A 20395-nucleotide genomic window follows, 5' to 3' on the forward strand; every position below is an offset into this window, starting at 1 on the left:
AGACTTCCGGAAACTTCCCCGCCCATTTGTTCCTAGACGCAGGCGCAGCAGACCGCCTCGGCCGGAGAAGTGAGAATTACACATGCGCGGTGCTAAAATCTTAATTCGAACTCCTGGTGCAGGTGGCTGAGCAAAGCATCGGCCACTGGAGGGCGCTTCTACCTATACTGGGGCAGAGAAGGTAAAAATAAACTGTACAGTAAGAGGACTCCGCTAGATAATGATTCATACCTTCAGGGCTCTCCGATTATGGGTCAACAAAAGGGCAGGTTATGCAGGTCCCTCACAAGATACCATTTCACAGTTGGGCACACTGAGGTCCCGAGCCTGGAACGGTTCGTGTTCAGCCCGGTCTCTGAGCACTATCAAGATGTGAAAGAGTCCATCTTAAAGATAAAAACTCAACGAATCCTCTTTATTTTGGCAAGAAGGGGGAAAAGTCTTTCTGCCAAGGACCTGAGGGAGGACCTCCGGGATGGAGATAGGGTGGGCAGAGTACGGGTCCGAGGTCACAGAGATCCAGGGGAAGGTTTCAGAGTCGAGGGTAGCTTCACAATATCTGTCCTGGGAGCAGTGGCTCGGGGTCGCAGATTCCTGGAGAGCCTCAGGCAGGGTCCCGGCGATCGTCACTGGTGTTCCGGGGTCCGGCGGGGTCAGAGGTCTCGGAGGGGGCCAGGGGGCCGGAGGTCACGGAACAGCGGGAGCCCAGAATCCGGTGCCGCTCGGGGCAGGGGCTGAGGGAGGGGACGGGGAGAGCGGCTCCCGCGGGACCGTTTGGCACAAGAGTCAAAGGGGGACTGGGCGGGAGTGGGACCCTACGCACCCCTACCTGGGCACGCGGGGTGGGGAGGTTTGGCAAGGCCAGGGATGGCAGAGCCCTGGGGCCGGGTTAGAGAGGGGATCTGGAGCCCGGCCGGGGCCCGGCGCGGCCCATGGGGCAGGGGCGGGCAGGGGTGCTCAGACCGGGGGTGCAGTGCCCCCGGCCGTGTGCATGCTGAAGTACTCGGTGAAGCCGGTGTGCGGCGCCGCTGTCTGGGGCACGAGCGGCTGGTAGGGCGGCGTCGGGCCATCCCAGCTTGGGTCGGCCGCCTTGGGGAACCGAGAGGAAGGGGGCGGGGAGACCGCGCCCGGCTCGGCCACAGTCACCACGCGGCCCCTCGGGGCCACCGCCGCCGCCACCGCTGTCTCCTCCACCTGCTTCCCGGCCTGGGAGGGGGGTCAGGATCAGATGCCGTCCTGGACCCACGGAGGGGCAGATGCAGCCCCGAAGGCCCGTCCCCCTCCCCGCGATGATCCCACCTCCCGAGGTGTGGGCGCAGGGGGCAGGCAGGGGCGCCTGGGCAGTGGGGCCAGGTACTCAAGCGGGGGAGTCGGGGTGCGCCGGGCCAACTCCTGCGGTGGCCGGGGAGGTGGGGGAGAACTGCGGAAGGCCAGCGGCGGCGGGGGCACAGCGCGGGGTGTCTGAGGGGGCGTACGCAACAGCGCCAGGACCCAGTCTGGCAAGGTGGGCGCGGGTGCCCGGGGACGGTCGCGGCGCGGCGTGGGGGCGCGGGGGCTGCGAAAGGCAGGGGGTGGGCTCAGGCGCCTGGGCGTGGAGGGCGGTGGAGGGGCCGGGAGCGGGGTCAGGTACTCCAGGGGCGGCGCCAGCAGCTCCTCGGGCGCCGGGGGCGCGGGGCTTACGCAGGAGGCGGGCGGGGGTATGGAGAAGAGCTCCGTGAAGTTGGGCACCGAGTCGCTGATGAACGTCACGTTCCCATAGACGTGCTGCGGGAAGGCCTTGTCTGCGGATTGGCTGCCTCCAGGGCCCGGGGCTCCGGCCGAGGCGATCTGCGACGTGCGCACGTGGTATGGGAAGTTCTTGTTGGCCGCCGAAGGGCGTGTCATGATCTGGGGTGAAGGGCAGGCGCAGGTTGGAGAAGGGCTGTCCAGGCCTCAGGCTGCCTTCATAAACAGGAGCCCTGAGGATTCTCCCGCTCACTCGATATCCCCGCTTCTCTGAAACCCTTGAACTTGGCACCTCCTCTGGGCTCTCACAATGTCCTGGGCTCTAACTTTCATTCCGTCACCACTCTTTACTACTCTGCAGGCGCTTCCTCCGTCAAAGCCCTGAGCTCCCAGTTATCACTGAATGGTTAAGCTGCAGCATCCTGATATCTAGTAGGATATGGGTGTGCTAAGTCGCTTCAGTTGTGTCCAACTCTTTTCGACTCCATGGACTGTAGCCCGCCAGGCTCCTCTGTCCATGGGATTCTCCAGGCCAGACTACTGGAGTGGGTTGCTGTGCCCTCCTCCAGGGGCTCTTCCCCACTCAGAGATTGAACCTGGATCTCTTAGGTCTCCATCCACAAGCAGGTTCTTTACCACGAGCACCACCTGGGAAGCCCATCTAGTACTAGCTACATGTGGCTATTTAAATTTAAAATAACCAAAATTAAGCTAAAACTTTAATTTCTCAGTCACACTGGCCATATTTAAGTGTTTGGTAGCCACATGGGGTTAGTAGCTATTGTACAGGACAGCACAGATGGTAAAATATTTTCATAAACAGAAAATTCAATTGGAGAGCACCGGACAGACCCTAGAATGTTAGCTCCTTGATGGCAGGTACTTGATGGTTCTTTTCCCTGCTGAATCCCCAACATCTTCTAGAACAATGCCTGACACATATAAGCTCTCAATAAATAATGGCTGAATGTAGAGATGTCTCCGGATTAGCTGGGAGGCCACAAGGGCAGGGACTGGGGTGACCCTAGCATTGCACATGGGAGCCCAGCTCAGTCCCCCCAAGGTTGTTGCTGAATAAGTGAACAAGGAGCTGAAACCAGAGCGATGGAATGCCTGCTGGTAGTGGAGCTGCTCTGAGCTAATGTGAGCATTTTTTAAACTGGGCGAAGGTGAAGTATAGCAGAAAGGGTACTGTGTTCTGAGCCTGCACCCCACTTCCTGGCCCCACAGTTCACTGCGTATGGGATCTGGGGCACGCTGATTAAACTCCCAGAGCCTCACTGCACAAAAGGAGTTGCAGTGCCTACGTGGAAAGATGAAAAGAAGGTGGAAATGAAAACCGCTGGTGCAGACTCTGGTACATGGTGTGTGCGTGTGTGCTAAATCGTGTCTAACTCTGTGTGACTCTGTGAACTGCAACCTGCCAGTCTCTATCCATGGGATTCTCCAGGCAAGAGTACTAGAGTGGGTTGCCATGCCCACCCCTAGGGGATCTTCCCAACCCAGGGATCAAACCTGCGTCTCTTAGGTCTCCTGCATTGGCAGGCAGGTTCTTTACTGCTAGCACCGCCTGGGAAGCCCTGGCACATGGTGGGTTCTCAGCATTTTGCCTCTCTCTGTCCCTCTGTGACTTCCTGCAGAGCGTCAGGAGGAACCATCCCAGGAAAGTGAGTCTGTACCTAAGTCAGGTTCCAGGGTAGAACATGGGGAACCTGGCCCCCTCCCTCAGTGGCTGAGTATATTCCCAACAAAGAATATATGGTGGACCCGTCAAGTCAGGAGCTGGGACCCTCAGCAATGCCTACTTCCCTGTCTGGTTCCCACTTATGTCAGATCTTCGGTCTGCTAGAGAACTCCACCAGCCCAGCAATAGCCATGGAGCCTGGCAGGTCACCTCCCCACTCTGGGCGTTAGCTTCCCCTCTCTGTAGAGTGGTTTCAATGACTATTATCCATCCTGCCCTGGGGCTGCTCTGCCAAGTAAACAAGACAGCGGAAATAAAGGCATATGGGTGTTTCTAGCATGAAACAGGCTAGTTTGAGAAAGGTGCCCACTGAATGGTTGATGGATGGATGGAAGAATGAATGAACAGAAGGACTGGACTGTCTCCCAGAAAGCCAGATAGGACGCAAACCAGCGCAGAGAAGAGAGCTGGTGCTGGTAACCCCTGCTGCCATTCAGATCTAGGCCCCCTGGAGCCCCAGCCTGACCCACCCCAGTGGCTTCTTCCTGTGATGGAGTGGCAGAGATGGGAGAATGTGAGGGGGCGGCGGGGGAGTAGAGACCAAGGGGCTTAGGAAAGGCTGTGGGGATACAGAAGGGGAAAGGGAGACTCTGGGGACCCAGGGTCAGGATGGAAATGGGGATGGGGGCAAAGAAAGAGCATAGGGCTGGGGGAAGAGCCCAGGACACAAAAGTAGGAGAAAGGAATAGAAGAGGGTGGACTCTGGGGGATACAGTGGAACAGCCTGAAAAGACCCAGCAGGCTCTCAGTAAGCGTGTGTTGAATGCCTAAAGGATGAATTGAAGGAAATGGATCAAGCGCTCAGAACAGAAATTCAGGCAGCTCAGGGGTGGATGGCCTCATGCATCCTCCACCCGCTGGTTTCCCACCGCCTCCCACCCCGGATGCCCAGCCTCACCAGGAACACGCCGTGGGCATACAGATGGATCCCCAACTGGATTCCATTGACAATCTTCTCCCGGGCCCATTTAGGGATCCCAAAGTTGGCGATCAGGGCCATGACTGGAACTGCAAAGAACCTGAAGGGGAGGCAGTGGGTCTGTAGAGACACCATCCCTGCTTTCCACCCCACCCCATGGCCCCAAATCCCCTGCTATGCACACACACACACACACACACACACACACACACACACACACACACACCCGAAGTGGGTCCCAAACTGGAGGGAAGCCAGTGTGACCTTCAGAAGCCAGACGTTAAAAGGACACAGGAATCCCACTGGCCTGGGAAATGTGGTGAGGGGGGTGGGCAAGCAGTAGGTTGAATTTAACTCAGTTCTAACCCCACCCCAATTTCTGGCACCTGATAGGCAATCAACAGATGTTTGATGACTGAATTAACATATAAGAATAATAATTAAGGACTTACTGCATGCCAGACCTGTTACTAAGCATTTCATGAATACACACTCATGTAACTCTCACAGTGACTCTATGAGGCAGGTACAATTTCTGTTCCTATTAAACAGGTGTGGAAACTGAGGTAGAGAGAATTTAATTGATGTGTGTAATGTCACACAGTTTACAAGCTTTAGAAAGTAAAGTAAAAGTGTTAGTCACTGAGTCATGTCCAAGTCTTTGCAACCCCATGGACTGTAGCCTGCCAGGCAAGAATACTGGAGTGGAAAAAAAAAAAAAAGAGTATTGGAATGGGTTTCCATTCCCTTCTCCGGGGGAATCTTCCCAAACCAGAGATCAAACCCAGATCTCCTGCTGCACTACAGGCAGATTCTTTACCATCTGAGCCGCCAGGGAAGCCCCACAAGCTTTAGAACTGGGATCTAAATCCAGGTAATCTGGCTTAGAATCCACCTACTTGGGACTTCCCTGGTGGTCCGGTGGCTAAGACTCCACAATCCCAGTCCTGAGTTTGATCCCCGGTCAGGAAACTAGGTCCCACATGCTGCAATTAAGAGTTCAGATGCTGCAACTAATGATCCCACATGCCTCAACTAAGACCCAGCGCAACCAAATAAATAGGTAAACGTTTAAAATGCACACATGAGAAAGTAAATCATTTAAAAGAATCCACCTACTTTACTGCTGTGTGTGTGTGCTAAGCTGTTTCAGTCGTGTCCGACTCTGCGACCTTCTGGACTGTGTAGCCCACCAGGCTCCTTTGTCCATGTGATTTTCCAGGCATGAATACTGGAGTGGGTTGCCATTTCCTCCTCCAGGGGAATCTTCCCCACCCAGGGATCAAACCTGTGTCTCTTACATCTCCTGCGTTGGCAGGCGGGTTCTTTACCACTTGCACCATCTGGGAAGCCGGTAACTTTACTGCTGCTGCTGCTGCTAAGTCGTTTCAGTCGTGCAACCCCATAGACTCTGTGTGACCCCATAGACAGCAGCCCACCAGGCTCCCCCGTTCCTGGGATTCTCCAGGCTAGAACACTGGAGTGGGTTGCCATTTCCTTCTCCAATGCATGAAAGTGAAAGTGAAGTCTCTCAGTCGTGTCTGACTCTTAAGGACCCCATGGACTGCAGCCCACCAGGCTCCTCTGTCCATGGGATTTCCAGGCAAGAGTACTGGAGTGGGGTGCCATTGCCTTCTCTGAACTTTACTGCTATGCCATGTTAAATGAAGAAAATCACAACTACTTTTTGTTGGACACTTACTATGTGCCACACTCAAAGCCCTTATCTGTTGCTCTATGCACTCTCAAGACACCCGTCTGCAGAAGATACTCTGGACAATTCCTCTTTCTGGGTAGGTGACCTGAGGCTTTCATATTTTTTTTTCACTTTGGGAAAGGAATTGTTTCCAGGTTACACAGTAAGTAAGTGGCAGACTCTGGTGACAGCTGCCTAACTTTAAAGTCCATCTGCCTCCCAGAAGAGGGTCTGAGTTGAAGACAGCCGTTTCTGGGGAGCTGGGGAAGACATGGACAGGTTGGGGGCCCAGCACATCTCACCAGAGGGTGTAGGCAGCAAAGAAGGGCACGTAAAAGGGCTGCTTCTCCGGGAAGTGGCGCAAGGAGACGAGCACAGCATAGGAGAACCACACGTAGGCGGCCACCTGCAGCCCAATGAGCCCGTAGCCCGCTGGCGACTCATAGGTGTACAGGACCTGGCCCGGGTCAAAGAACTGGACCCAAGGGAGAGGGTCAGTCACAGCCCTGGCCTTTGGCCCTCCTCACAGGGACCCCAGACCCCACCCTCAAATACCCTCAAAGGCACAGAGGCACTTGATCAGGACAGAAGCAGTAGGAGAATGAAAGATGGAGATGAAAGGATAGATGCAGAGAGAGAGAGTAAAAAGACAGAAACTGTCTCTGCTACCATGGCCCAGCACAGAGCTGAACACCACCAAGTGTAAGTTCTTCTGTTTGCACCAAGTTGATGAAGCAGGTCTTATTTTCACCCCATTTTACAGAAGGGGAAAACTGAGGCTAAGCAGAAAGCCTTTCAGCCAAAGTCAAGGTGATATATAAAGCCTTAGAGAAGTCCTCGGGGGTAGGTAAGACCCTCCTCATTTTACAAAAGAAGAAGCAGATCTGGGGGTGGGGTGGGCATCAGTCAAGGTCAACCAGCTGGGAAATGGGAGAGCCAGAGTGGACTCCAGGTCTGGGTGACTCCTGAACTTAGTCACGACACTGAGCATGAAATGTGTCAGACAGCGAGAGACAGCGGGAGGAGGAAGAGAGCCACGTAGAGAGACGGGAATGCACTTAGGGAGACAGATGGAAAGGCGGAAAACCACAGAGTTGGAGAGAGAGAGCCAGGAAGAACACTAGCAGGCAGGTGGAAGAGGCCACTAAAAGCCTTGGGGGTGGGGAGGACAGAGCAAAGCCTGAGCTTTTAGGGGGACTCACCTCAGCCTCGTAGATGAGCAGCGCCACGTGTGTGAGGGTGTACAGGGTCATGTAGACAGACAACTTCACCGAGCCCGAGTGGCTGATGCGGCCCCTGGCGGCAGGCCATGAGGGGAGACAGCAGGGGTGGGGGCCGTCAGAGAGGAGGGGGTAGCCACCCCCTCCCCCAACCCAATCTCTGCCCTGCCCCCCTGCCCAGCCACCCCATCCCTGCTGTGCTCCCTCCCGCCCCAGCATGGGCACCGTGTCACCGTGAATCCCTTCCCCAGAAGGATCAGCATCAGCAGGAAGATGAGGAAGCTGGAGGAGAAGAGCAGCTTGGCTGGTAGAAGGAGGAGAGGGCAGCTCAGACACAGGGCTCTGCCGGGGGAAGAGCCCCACACCCTCCCGGGCCCACTTCTTTCTCACCCAGGATCTTCAGACTCTCGTTACCAATGCCATCCGTGGCATACTGGCCCCAGTAGATGCAGAAAAATAGGAGGCTCAGGACTGAGGGGCGGACAGGCAGCGAGAGGAAAGGACAGACACCGGCTTTAGAGCATCACTCTTCCCTAGCACTGTGATCCAGATGACCAGAGCCCTTCGTTCATCCCCATCAGAATTTAGACTCGCTACTCCTGCTGACTTCCTGGGATGCTCTGAAGTCCAGACCCTCAGGCCCTCCTTCCTCAGACCCAGGAGTCCAGACCCCCAGCCCCTCTTCCCTCAGACCTAAGAATCCAGGCCCCCAGCCCTTCCTTTCTTAGGCCTAGGTATCTGAGCCCTAAGCTCTTCCTCTCATAGAACTCAAAAGTTAAGATACTTTAAACCTCACCCTCCATTCCTGCTGCAGCCATGAACATTTTATAAGTCGTGTGAAGCAACTGACGACCTTTCAGCAAATCTAGGAGGAGGATAAGGGAAGGCTGTACACAGACAAGTTGGCTGCCCTCCAACCTTGTCCCCCCTCCCCCATCTTCCCTCTCCCCCCTCGCTCCGCCCCCGCCATGGGCTGTACTCACATCCAAAGTAACAGGAGAGGAGGAAGATGAGGATGAAGATGAGGAGGAAGGTCACATCCGTCTCCAGGATCCCTGCCAATTTGGCAGAAGGAAACCCTGCAGTCAGCAGGGGTCTTCCCTCAACAGACTCCCAGTTCTAGGTTCCCATTGAGATGCTGGGTCCCCACGTGCTCACCAAACTCATCAGCAGAGAAATGCCGCGTCCAGAAGGACTTGCCGTTGGTGAGGACCATCTCATACTCCAGCTGCAGCCCATCTCCCTGTGGGGAGTGTGGCGGCCTAAGGAAGGGGGGATGGGGTAGCCCTGGGCAGGGAAGGGGTTGACAGGGAGGCAAGGAGGAGAAGGCCCCAGTCACTTACACCACACTTGCTGAGCGCGATGTACCACCACCTTTCACGCACCGAGCGGAAGCTGCGGCCACTGGAGCAGCTCAGGTAGCGAGTTCCTGCCTCTGACACCACCTGGGGAGGAGCGCGAAGGCTGAAGCCTGCCTGGACCTGGACCTTCAGCACCTGCCCATTCCCCCAGGCAGGGCCCATACCTGACAGCCTGACCAGGCATACTGGGTAGTGAGGTTGATGACCTGGTTGTTCTCTGGCCTGATCACTGACTCCTTGGCCAGGCAGTCCTAGGCAAGGACAGGGATGTGGTCACTCCTTGGCCAGCTTCAACCTTGTCCCCCCCCAACCTTCCTCACAGACTTCACCTTGTCCCCTGCCTTGTACACGGCTGGCCACTGGGATGGGTCGTCGAAATAGAGGAGGATGTTCTGACAGCACTTGGCCTGCAAACCCAGAAATGTGGGGAGTTGGGGAGCTGGGGTAGCCCTTGCCTTGGGAGGCCAAGGGGGTGTCCAGCTTCAGCACGGTGAGTGGTTGGGCAAGGCTCACCTCAGGGTATCGGAAACGGAAGTCTAGTCGGCCATAATCCGAGAGGAAGCAAAATCTCGTCAGGAACACCCAGTCCTGGAAAAGGGGCCCACTCAGACTTTTTCTGAGCCCTTTGAGAACTCTCCTTGACTCCACAGTCCCCCCCTCAACTTTTCCTCCCTACCCTGGAGTTCCTGGTTTCCTAAGAAGCATAAAGGGGACCAGGTCACCTCCAAAATTATTCTGTTATCCTTTCACCTTGGTTCCAGGATTCCTGCTTCGGATGTCCCCCAAGTTTCTTCCCCTCCTTTCAAACACTTCTCCCATTTCTCAGGTGCCAGAGAAAGCCTGGAGGGCCAGATCCCCATCCTGGACATCTTTTGTCACAGACAGACAGACACACACACACACTGGACATCTTTTGTTACAAACACAGACAGACACACACACACACACAGACACACATACCCCATAGACACACACACACACACACACACACACACACACACACACACCACACACACACACCACACACACACACACACCACACACACACACACACCACCACACACACACACACCACACACACACACACACACACACACACACACACACACACACACACACACACACACACACACACACACACACACACACACACACACACACACACACACACACACACACACCCCACAGTGGTCCCAGAGCCCATCAGATGCTGGGGAGTATTCCAAATAGCCCCATCTGGGTCCTGAGCAGGAGTGTGAACTCAGGCTCTCTTGCAGTGAAAAGTGCTGTCCCTTCAGCACCACCTCGGTTCCCCCACCCCCACCTCAAACTCTGACTCTCCCAACCCCGCCCCCCTCCTCGCCCAACTCTGACCTCAATGTCTCTCCTACAATTTCCGAGGCTCCTCTCTATCCCCCGGGCCTCCTCAGCCTCAATCCAGACCCAGTCCCTCATCGCCCCTTGCTCCACGCCCCCAGGCTCTCAGGGACCTTCTGGGAGGGGCGGCAGGGGGCGGGGCGGCACCTTCCCCCTTCTCCCACTCCGGTCTCTCGGGGGCCCGGCGGGTGGCAGGGGAGGGCCGGACGCGCTCACCTCCTTGGAGCTGAGGTTGCCCCGCACGTACTTGGCCCGGGCGCGGGGGGGCAGCGGCAGCATTAGGAGCAGCAGCGGCGGCAGCAGGCGGCGCAGAGCGGGTGCGCGCGGGGGCTCCATTCCACCCGCTCCGGCCCCGGCCCCGGCCCCGGCCCGGGTTCCGCTCCCGCTCCCACTCCGGCCCGGCGACGGCGGCGAGAGCGCGCGGGCCGGCTGGCGCGCGGCCCCGATTAAAGGGGCCGCTGGGCACCGCGCTCCCTGCCTTCTCCTCCGGAATGACCCGGCCTGGCCCCTACTCAGTCACCGTCGGAGGGGCCGCCCCTTTCCTATCCGCACCACCCCTCTCCAGCCCCAGTACTCCCCTTGGATAGTCTCCTTGATACCTCAGGCTCCCGGTGTCCTAAAATGAACTCCAATGCATTCCCCCAAGTCGAGCATCCTCCTCCAGGCTGCCATCTCAGGATGACCCACAACCCCCAGGCCCCAGCTCTGTTCTGACCTCCCCTCAGTTTAGCTCCCAAATAGCTCTTTGATTACCCATCCCCGACCCCATAACAGCCATCACCAGCTGTGGCCACTCCAGATCCCATCCACCCTGTGAAGTTCCTACAGAAACACAGAGGCAGAGTGGGTAAACCACCTGTTCTGGGTCGGGTCACACAACTCCAAGTGGTAGAGAGCCCTCAGCCACAACCGCTACTGCCTGACCCTGTCCTGTCACTGCTTACCAGCTTACCAAAGTGTGAAAATCAGTTGCCATGAGGCAGAAGGGGTGGTGTTACAAGAAACCCACAAGCAGACTCTGAAATCAATTGCTTGGGTTCAAATCCCAGCATTGCCATAACCTTCCTAAAAGACCTCAACCGAGTCACACCTGTGTGATCTCCCAGCCAGCCCCCTACATCCTGGTACTGACTTTACCATTTCCCTGTGGGCAATGGGGAGCCCTGGAAAAGCTTTACAGAGTAGGGTCCAAGCCCCTCAGCTTCATTTTCCCAATCAGATTCCAACACATGTTTAGCTTCATCCCTCCCCCTCCACTGCAGAAAATTTGCTGCTCCTCAAAATATCATTTAAAAAAATTTCCAAGTTAAGAGGCCAAGCAGGAAACATAAGCGGGTGAAATGGAGAGTGTTGACCCCACAAAAAAGGAGCCTCTGCAACTTAGCTTCAGCAAGTTTTCGACAGGAAGGAGAGTAAGTCTGATATGCGTTTCTCTGCTTTCATTTTTTTTTTTTTTTTGAGAGAGAAGCCAGAAATTTTTTTTTAAGCTGATTTGTAACAGTAGATAATTGATTCAAAAATGTTAAATATATTGTAGACCGAAGAAAAAAGTCTGCCACTATATCCAGGCTTCATCTGCCATTCCTGCCCTGATCCTGCCCACACATTGTTCTTGTGCCCACCAGACCAGAAGCCTCTCATTAGCAAAGCCCAGATGTGACTCATGCTAAGTCCCAGCATGGTCTAGGGATACAGGCAGAATGGGCCTTACACGTGCTATTCTATAAGCATTTCTAGGTTGCCTGGAATGTTCTTTTTCTCCTCTACTAGCAAATTTTTACCGAACTTGAAAAATACAAGGGTCTTTTGTCAACTTCTCGTCAGCAGAGTAGAGTCATCACTCCCTCCTTGGACTCCCCAGCCCCTGGACTTCTCTTTCAGATGCCACAAGGGCTGAAACTGTGTTCACCACTGTACTGGGAGTCCCGTGGAGACATAGCCTCAGTCTCACTCACTCCGGAGCCCCAGCATCACCAGAGTCAAGCACAAAATTGGCCTTAGTGGGTGGATCTGTTAGACTGACTGGAGGTCTCTGGGCCGAGGACGGTGACAGATGACAGTACCTTCCCTTCCACTTTGGACCCAGAACTCAAAGCTAGGGAAAGCTGCTGTCCTGAGCCACCCACTCACTAAAAATCAAGAGGACTGTGAAGAAGACACTTTATTGAGATGATCAGAGTTGGAGATTCCTGCCCCCAACCCAGCCTCAGCCTGCTCAGTACAGTCTCATGGGTGGAAAGGACCAGGCCTCTGGGCTGCTCTGAGCCACCATCCAGGAGAGGCTGGGCAGTGGTGCTGGGGGGCTGGGGCTCCAGTCCAAGGCAGAGCTTTGGGGCAACAAGGGTGATGGTGGCTGGGGCAGGAGTTGTGGTGGGCCAACCCCCCAAGGCCGGGGAGGGGGCGGTGTGGCTACCAGCCAGATGCTTTTCAGTAGATCAAAGGCTGTTGGGGGGCCCCAGGCCGCCCCAGATGGCGAAGGCAACGAGGATAATGGGGGTGGCCAGGGACCTTTCCGTGGTGCCAGGCTCACTTGGTGCACAGTAGGAGTGCTGGAGGTGGGAGGCACAGCAAAGGTGAGCTCCTTTGCCCCTTGCCGCCTCCTCTGCCTCCCCTCCCCTGGGGCCTGCTCAGGACTGTTGATCCAGGAAGATGTCATCCTTTGCCTCTTAGGGGTCCCAGGCTCAGTCCCTGGCACAGAGGAAAGAAGCATGAGGGACAGCTAACAAGAGCAAACAAAGGAAACAGGAGTTTAGGAGGCAGGAGTTAAGCTCACCTGGCAAGTGTGGCTGGCAGCCCCGGAGCACCAGGGTAAGGTCAGGCACACAGCCGTGGCAGGCCTGTAAGGTGCCCACGATAGCATCCCTGGCCTCTTGAACTAGGTTTCTCCTAGGGAAGGCTTGTGGCAGAATCAGCTGGCATTGCAGCTCCCCCAGCAGCTGCTCCAAGTCAGGGAGCTGTGGGGAACTGGGCGGGCCTGGGCCCGAGCCTCCAGGCACCTGGTTTTCCTTGCCCCTTGACTGTAGGGATGGTTGTTGGACCCTGCCTGGGCTTGGGGAGGACTTGGTGGTGAGTGCAGGGGTGCCCGACTCCAGAGACTCACTGCTAAGCAGCCGGGCCACGTCCAGAGATTTCACCTCATGGCTGAAGAGACCCCGGTGGTCCCGGCTCAGGCGGCCCTGGGTTATGACCACGAGCTTGGCAGCAGTAGGGGCCACAGAATTCCGCAATACCATATGTGGATCCCGACTGGCCACAGGAGGGTGCTGATAGGCCAATGGCTGCCGACTGCCCGCCAGGGACTCATTACGCTCCCGCCTGGTCTTCCGACGGCGGACACGACCAGGCTTCTCAGGCTGCTGGAAAGGCTTGGGGGCTGACTCCCCAGGATCCATGGTGCCCTGGAAGATAAAGACAGGGTAGTCATATGAGAAGAGTTGGTTTGGGGTGAAGTGGGAGTACTGTTTAGAGACTCAAAATGAGAGAAATGGATTGGTAGAGAGCAATCGGAAAAGGTTTGGTCAGGGAAAGACGAGGGAAAAGGCAGAGTCATAGGGGCAGGATGGGGTCAAGGGAGTCATGCTGAATGGGAAGATCTGTCAGAAGATCAAGGGTTAGATGGAACTAGGATGTGAGGAAATCCTTAAAAATAAGGGACGGGAAAGGGATCATGATACTGGAGGGATCTGGTGAACCAGATAGGGACTTTGGACAGAGGAGAAATCCAGGGGGAGAGGAAGTACTGGAGAATGCATAAAGTGGAGAGAGATGGTAGCAAGAGACAGGCAGGAAAGAGAATAGAAGTTGGAGAGACAGAGTAAGCCGGCAGGACAGAAAGGGCAGCAGAGGAGCTATCAGGGACTGGGGCCTGGTCATGGAAGAGGCATAGACCTCAAGGCTTGGTGAGGTAGGTGAGGTAGAGATGGGGGTACAGTTGGTGAGGAGGGGCACCTCACCTTCGCCTATGCCCAACGAACCCCGCCCCGCCCTGCCCACTCCACGTGGCTGTGGGGGACAATGGCTTCTTTTCCGCAGTGACCCCAGCTCTCTCGATGCGCCTGACGCTCTTCCGGGCCTCACACAAGGCCTCCTGCACGCACGCGCGCACGCACGCATGCGCGAGCCCCTCCCACGCCCTTTGGCATCCAGTTCCGGAGAGTCACAGGCCCAGAGGCACGTGCCAGCTGCCCGCGGTGCCGGTTATAGTCCCGCCCCTCCCAGCCTCACTTTCAGAAATCTCTTTCATTTGTCCTAAGCACCTTCTATCCACATTCTATCTACCAATTGGCCTTGGTCCACTAGGCCCGCCCCCTTCCTCAATGCTGATTGGTTTAGACATCTATTGGCGGACTTTCTCTGTTGAGTGGCAAGGTGCGGCGAAGGCAAAGGGGAGAGGGGTCGTTGCAGCCTCTATATACAACCAGTCTCCACGCAGTCAACAGGGTTTATCCCTAGGGAATCAATATAGTGTCGTCATTTGGAGCAAGGCTTCAGAGTCACACTACCTAGATTCCTATGCCCAGACTGGCACATTTGAACTCTGAGACCTTGGCAAAGTATGTAACTGCTCAGAGCTTCAGTTTCCTAATCTGTAAAATGGAGTTGATATATTCTCCTTCTTATAACTGCTGTAAGTATGAGGTGTGCCAGCACCCAATTTGAAACAGCACTTGTTGAATGGATGCCTATAAACTTTCCCACTACACTTGTCCCCCTCAGTCCCCCCCCAACCCCACCCCGCAGCTTGCGGGATCTCAGTTTCCTGACTAGGGACTGAGTCCCAGCCCGCGTTGTGAAAGCCTGGAGTCCTAACCGCTAGTCCACCAGTGAACTCCCCCCTCAAACTCTCAAATCGAGCTATACCAGGGTTTTCCCAATACCCTAATAAGCTATATTGTGCATTACCTGGTAATATTGCTTGTCCAGCCTTCACAATCTTACAAAGCCAAACGCCTTAGGTACTACTTCTAAGAAATCCTTCACCCTTAGAGTCCATCTCTTTCTCCTGCCACAAAGGTCCCCTGTACCTTTCTTAATCACAGCGTTGATCCTTCCCTCAGTCGTGTGTCTGGAGTCTGCCTCCTCCAACATGGCTAGAAGAAGGTCAGAATCAGACCCATTCCTTTAATACTCATTCAGCAAATACTTGTGAACAGCCGCAGATAGTACTTGGTACTCTGAGTCAACTCTGAAATCTGTATGCAGGTCAGGAAGCAACAGTTAGAACTGGACATGGAACAACAGACTGGTTCCAAATAGGAAAAGGAGGACGTCAAGGCTGTATATTGTCACCCTGCTTATTTAACTTATATGCAGAGTACATCATGAGAAACACTGGACTGGAAGAAACACAAGCTGGAATCAAGATTGCCGGGAGAAATATCAATAAGCTCAGATATGCAGATGACACCACCCTTATGGCAGAAAGTGAAGAGGAACTAAAAACCCTCTTGATGAAAGTGAAAGAGGAGAGTGACAAAGTTGGCTTAAAGCTCACTAAGCCGACTAAGGTCCATCTAGTCAAGGCTATGGTTTTTCCTGTGGTCATGTATGGATGTGAGAGTTGGACTGTGAAGAAGGCTGAGCGCTGAAGAATTGATGCTTTTGAACTGTAGTGTTGGAGAAGACTCTTCAGAGTCCCTGGGACTGCAAGGAGATCCAACCAGTCCATTCTGAAGGAGATCAGCCCTGGGATTTCTTTGGAAGGAATGATGTTGAAGCTGAAACTCCAGTACTTTGGCCACCTCATGCGAAGAGTTGACTCATTGGAAAAGACTGATGCTGGGAGGGATTGAGGGCAGGAGGAGACGGGGATGACAGAGGATGAGATGGCTGGATGGCATCACCAACTCGATGGACGTGAGTCTGAGTGAACTCTGGGAGTTGGTGATGGACAGGGAGGCCTGGCGTGCTGCGATTCATGGGGTCGCAAAGAGTTGGACACGACTGAGCGACTGAACTGAACTAAACTGAACTCTGAGTCAGGCCCTGTTCCAGGCAAGTGGATTGAGGCAAAACATAAACATAATAAAATGCATCTCTGTACCTCAGCATCAACCTTCCTAGAAGGAATGAATAGCTATGAAGGTCTCATTTGGGAGTGGAGCTTCAGGAACATGATCAGGATTATTTGGGGGTGGGACCCCGCCACCTGGTCCCCCAGAACAAGGAGATCTGGGAAGACTTGAGGTCTGAGATTAATTTGGGGCAGAAGGTGGGAGTCAGCTACCTTAGGTGACCTTGGCTATGGATGTAGGTTTCAGAGCCCAGACACACCCAACTGAAGTCGGTCAGCCATAGATTTAGGGAGGGGAGCGGAGGCCACAGATCTGTAAGGTGAGCTGCGCGGGAGGGGCGCCAAGCTAACTTGGCCCTTGCAGCATCTCTAATTTCCCTTATCTTTCTGCATCTTCTACTACCCTCTCTGCAGGGTCAGTGATGTCTAATGCTGAGACATATAGTTTAGCTATTATGTCACAAAAACTGGTGATTTTGGCAGGGGAGGGCCATGAGCACAGAGACTCACTAAAGTCCCAGCACTGCCTTCAAGTGTCGCCTTCAGCTTAGCCTCTATTTTCACATTTTGCCGTCCTCCTTTTCTCTCCCCTACGTTTGAAGAAAATGGGTGCGTCCCTTCCTAGCCAGGTGCGTACGAGCCACCCCCTCAAGAGAGCCAAGGAATGGACTCGTCCACTCACTCCCCCACCACCACGTGAATGAGGGACACACATACAGCCCCACCCCGGCCCCTCCCCACACTTCTCGCCCTACAGCAAATGGTTTCTTCCCCCAGGACTGGCGCTAGATTTTCCCCGCCTACTCTCGGCCTTCAGGTATTTCGCTCCTCCCCGTGACGCCGGTAGAGTGGTTTCTCCCCACCTCCCCACGGGATGCTGGATGGTCTCGCCTGCCCCCACGCCCCCCGGTGCCTGGGTGCGCCAGCCGCCGCCGCCGCGGCCCGAGTGAGTGGCCGGAGCAGGAAGCGCCGGACGAGCCCACTGCGCGGCCGCCGTGGGGGAAGCGAAGGTTCCCAATTACACCTCCCCTCCTAAGTGAAGGTTTCCGCCCCGGGAGCGGGGGCGGTGCCCGGGAATCCGTCGCGCTCTCCGCGGGAGTGCGGGCTTCGGCACCGTCCATTGTTGCCTGAGGGGTAGGGGTGGGCGTGGTGGCGCCACCTCCTCCCGGAACACTGTCCCGCTGACCGCGCTCGCTCGTCCTGCAGGAGCAGAGGCGCCAAGATGAGTGGAGACGAGAACCCAGCCAGCAAGCCCACCCCGGTGCAGGACGTGCAGGGCGACGGGCGCTGGATGTCCCTGGTGAGCGACCCCGCCCGCGATACTCCGGAGTCCGGGGCTGGGGGCGGGGAGGGCGGGGAGAGGAGAGCAGCTGGTTCCCGCAGCTCTCCCTGGGAGATTGGGAAACTGAGGGCAGTTGGGGTGGTGCTGCCTAAGGAAGCGGGGTGGGGCGGGCGCCGCAGCGTGCATGCCATTGACTCCCCTCCTTTACGTCCCCAAAGCACCATCGGTTCGTAGCAGACAGCAAAGATAAGGAACCCGAAGTCGTCTTCATCGGTGACTCCTTGGTCCAGCTGATGCACCAGTGCGAGGTGAGGCCCGTCCCTCTCCTCCTGCCCCACCCAGGCCTGTGCCTTCACTGACTCTCCTGAACCAGAGCCCGGGCTAGGCGGTGTGTGGGGTACTCAAAATACCCTCACGGAACACCGGACACCCAGATTTTCTGTATAACGTGTCACGTTCTACTGAGAAGGAAGTGTGTGTCCTGGTTTTTTGTCGTATTGAGTTTGTGTATAGTGAGACTTAAAATGAGGCTTCTTGCAAGAAGATTGCCTACCATGAGGCTCTTTGTTTGCTTAAATTAGTGCACAGCCCTAATGGATTTCCACAAAGCTATAGTTGTTTCTACAAAATGAAAGTCAGTAGGTCTCTACTATGGAGCTCAATTATGCTACCTATTCACTAAGAGGTGTTAAACCATGGCTTTCCTCAAAGTGAAGTTCAACTGGAATGCTGCTGGTTTGATACCTGGCTCAAGCAGAATGAGTTTCCGTAAAAGGAGTCTTGCTTTTATCGAGATTTATGAAAGTGAGACCATGATGGGTTTGTGTAAAGTGAGGTTTGACCATATTGGGGTTTGCTTAAGGTGAGATTTAACCAGACTGCTTTCATAAAACAAAGCTCTAACATGATGACATTTGGTTAACCTTTGGATGGAGAGCGGTGGTCCATGCTGACGATGACCCTGTGCCCACACCGCTTCTTGCCCACAGATCTGGCGGGAGCTCTTTTCCCCTCTGCACGCACTTAACTTTGGCATTGGTGGTGACAGCACACAGCATGTGCTGTGGCGTCTAGAGAATGGGGAGCTGGAACACATCCGGCCCAAGGTGAGCAGGGCTTGGGTGGGCAGCCAGAGCCCCCTCAGCCTGCCCCCCTCACCACCGCTCCATCCTCTCTTTCTACAGATTGTGGTGGTCTGGGTCGGTACCAACAACCACGGGCACACCGCAGAGCAGGTGACTGGGGGCATCAAGGCCATAGTGCAGCTGGTGAACGAGCGGCAGCCCCAGGCGCGAGTCGTGGTGCTGGTGAGAGTGGGGAGGGCAGGGGGAGGAAGAACGGCTGTGGTCTGGGATCCCTTCAGGTGTAGCCACAGCTGCACGGCTCTGAGCAGTTCTTCTCAGAGCAGTGGCTTTCAGGCAGAATCTCATGTTGACGCTTGCTTTGCCCATCAGAAGGGCTGTGGTAAAGGACATATTCGGGGGCAAATAGCCCCTTTTGCCCAAGGGACTGCTGAAAGTCACTCTGTTGTGTCTGACTCTTTGCGACCCCATGGACTATACAGTCCATGGAATTATCGAGGCCAGAATACTGGAGTGGGTAGCCTTTCCCTCCTCCAGGGAATCTTCCCAACACAGGGATCGAACCCAGGTCTCCCACATTGTGGGCAGATTCTTTACCAGCTGAGCTACAGGGAAGGCCAAGAATACTGGAGTGGGTAGCCTGTCCCTTCTCCAGGGGATCTTCCTGACCCAGGAATTGAACCAGGGTCTCCTGCATTGCAGGAGGATTCTTTACCAACTGAGCTATCAGGGTGTTGAAAAACTCAAAACACTTAAATAGCCAAGAGTGGTCAGACATTCCCAAGGTGAACCTAGCTAGCTTCCATTACTTCTAGAAGGTTCCACGTCTAGAGTGAGGTGTCAGGACCATAGTTTGGAATCTGTGTTTCCAAAATGCCTATTTTCCCATTCCTAGTGTATTCTGGAGCTTAGGACTTCCTGATGGGGGACAGAGAACTCTGACACAGGAGCAGGACACCCAGATGCTGGTAGGATGCCTCCTCACAACTCCTTGTGCCTTCCCCAGGGCCTGCTTCCTCGGGGCCAGCACCCCAACCCACTTCGAGAGAAAAACCGACGGGTGAATGAGCTGGTACGGGCAGCACTGGCTGGCCACCCTCGGGCCCACTTCCTGGACGCAGACCCTGGCTTTGTGCACTCAGATGGTACCATCAGTCACCACGACATGTACGATTACCTGCACCTGAGCCGTCTGGGGTACACACCTGTTTGCCGGGCCCTACACTCCTTGCTTCTGCGTCTGCTAACCCAAGACCAGGGACAGGGTGGTATCCCGCTGCCGGAACCCAGCCCCTAAGCATCTTCCTTCCTACAGCATTAAATTTCCATTTTTCAGTCTTCCATGTGCTGCTTTATGTCCAAGCCCGTGTGGGTATCTAACTCTGACGTCTATGACCCTGCAGCTCTGCCCAAGGGAGGCCTCACCAATCCATCAAAATATTCTGGTTCATGTAGTCACGCAGATTTCTGCCATCACAGTAGTGCTCCAAGCAGGCACCGCCAATCAATAACCCACTGGGTGAAACTGGCTTGCTAACATGACCCTGTAGCATCAAGGTCAAGTGAGAATTCTGGGTGACCCAGCAGTCAAAGCCCACCGACTGCTGCACTCTGACCTGAGCTTACCTGTGACTTCCTGTGACAGCTTTCTGACTTTCCCACCCCCGGCAATCAGCCCTCCACACGGTGTATGGGTATTTGTCTTCCCAGAGAAGCACTGTCCAAGGCTGTATGATCGAGGCGGAAACCAGCAGAGTATTCCTCTGACTTGGCTGCAGTGCTGGCTCAGGCCACACAAGGGCAGCAGGGGTCACTGGGGACAGGGCAGTACTCTGATCCCACCAGCTTTCCCACCCAGTGCCTGCCCTGGTTCAGACCTTGAGAGTTCACCTGGAACATTAAGGGTGCACTGCCCTTCTCACAGCACCCAGTCAAAGGCCTTCCCTAACCATGCCTGGCCAAATGGCTGAGTAGGC

The 20395-nt window shown here is 55.2% G+C and overlaps 3 protein-coding genes across 6 annotated transcripts; 1 reads left to right on the forward strand and 2 right to left on the reverse strand.

Moving 5' to 3' along the window:
- Nucleotides 388-10461, reverse strand: TMEM145 (transmembrane protein 145). 2 transcript variants are annotated; one of them, XM_018062490.1, is made up of 15 exons: nucleotides 10259-10461; nucleotides 9179-9253; nucleotides 8995-9072; nucleotides 8830-8916; nucleotides 8648-8749; nucleotides 8463-8547; nucleotides 8288-8359; nucleotides 8101-8169; nucleotides 7695-7775; nucleotides 7530-7608; nucleotides 7287-7380; nucleotides 6387-6559; nucleotides 4368-4488; nucleotides 1681-1887; nucleotides 388-734 (listed from the first exon to the last, which is right to left on the reverse strand). In XM_018062490.1, the coding sequence occupies exons 1-15, from the start codon at nucleotides 10376-10378 to the stop codon at nucleotides 654-656; spliced, it is 1524 nt and encodes a 507-aa protein (XP_017917979.1). In that variant the 5' UTR covers nucleotides 10379-10461; the 3' UTR covers nucleotides 388-653. The 2 variants fall into 2 exon arrangements, with proteins under 2 accessions (XP_017917979.1, XP_017917978.1); XM_018062489.1 differs by having other exon boundaries at nucleotides 388-1206.
- On the reverse strand, nucleotides 12221-15176 carry PRR19 (proline rich 19). Its single transcript, XM_005692564.3, has 3 exons — nucleotides 15067-15176; nucleotides 12816-13440; nucleotides 12221-12730 (listed from the first exon to the last, which is right to left on the reverse strand). The coding sequence occupies exons 2-3, from the start codon at nucleotides 13432-13434 to the stop codon at nucleotides 12258-12260; spliced, it is 1092 nt and encodes a 363-aa protein (XP_005692621.3). The 5' UTR covers nucleotides 13435-13440; nucleotides 15067-15176; the 3' UTR covers nucleotides 12221-12257.
- PAFAH1B3 (platelet activating factor acetylhydrolase 1b catalytic subunit 3) lies at nucleotides 16775-19762 on the forward strand. 3 transcript variants are annotated; one of them, XM_005692565.3, is made up of 6 exons: nucleotides 16775-16872; nucleotides 17262-17355; nucleotides 17556-17645; nucleotides 18327-18443; nucleotides 18522-18644; nucleotides 19426-19762. In XM_005692565.3, the coding sequence occupies exons 2-6, from the start codon at nucleotides 17278-17280 to the stop codon at nucleotides 19714-19716; spliced, it is 699 nt and encodes a 232-aa protein (XP_005692622.2). In that variant the 5' UTR covers nucleotides 16775-16872; nucleotides 17262-17277; the 3' UTR covers nucleotides 19717-19762. The 3 variants fall into 3 exon arrangements, with proteins under 3 accessions (XP_005692622.2, XP_005692624.2, XP_005692623.2); XM_005692567.3 differs by lacking the exon at nucleotides 16775-16872 and adding an exon at nucleotides 16926-17097; XM_005692566.3 differs by lacking the exon at nucleotides 16775-16872 and adding an exon at nucleotides 16926-17065.

The sequence above is a fragment of the Capra hircus genome, chromosome 18, assembly GCF_001704415.2.
Source record: "Capra hircus breed San Clemente chromosome 18, ASM170441v1, whole genome shotgun sequence".
In the NCBI taxonomy this organism is placed as follows: domain Eukaryota; kingdom Metazoa; phylum Chordata; class Mammalia; order Artiodactyla; family Bovidae; genus Capra; species Capra hircus.

What these genes read in the sequence shown, in the direction of transcription:
- PRR19 (XM_005692564.3), bottom strand. Translation starts at nt 13,434, where the DNA reads ATGGATCCTGGGGAGTCAGCCCCCAAGCCTTTCCAGCAGCCTGAGAAG. An exon ending in CTGCCAGCCACACTTGCCAG is followed by an intron (nt 12,731 to 12,815) that starts GTGAGCTTAACT and finishes CCTCTGTGCCAG; the next exon opens with GGACTGAGCCTGGGACCCCT.
- TMEM145 (XM_018062489.1), bottom strand. Translation starts at nt 10,378, where the DNA reads ATGGAGCCCCCGCGCGCACCCGCTCTGCGCCGCCTGCTGCCGCCGCTG. An exon ending in GCAACCTCAGCTCCAAGGAG is followed by an intron (nt 9,254 to 10,258) that starts GTGAGCGCGTCC and finishes CCCCTTTTCCAG; the next exon opens with GACTGGGTGTTCCTGACGAG. An exon ending in TCCGTTTCCGATACCCTGAG is followed by an intron (nt 9,073 to 9,178) that starts GTGAGCCTTGCC and finishes CTGGGTTTGCAG; the next exon opens with GCCAAGTGCTGTCAGAACAT.
- PAFAH1B3 (XM_005692565.3), top strand. Translation starts at nt 17,278, where the DNA reads ATGAGTGGAGACGAGAACCCAGCCAGCAAGCCCACCCCGGTGCAGGAC. An exon ending in TGGAACACATCCGGCCCAAG is followed by an intron (nt 18,444 to 18,521) that starts GTGAGCAGGGCT and finishes CTCTTTCTACAG; the next exon opens with ATTGTGGTGGTCTGGGTCGG. An exon ending in AGGCGCGAGTCGTGGTGCTG is followed by an intron (nt 18,645 to 19,425) that starts GTGAGAGTGGGG and finishes TGCCTTCCCCAG; the next exon opens with GGCCTGCTTCCTCGGGGCCA.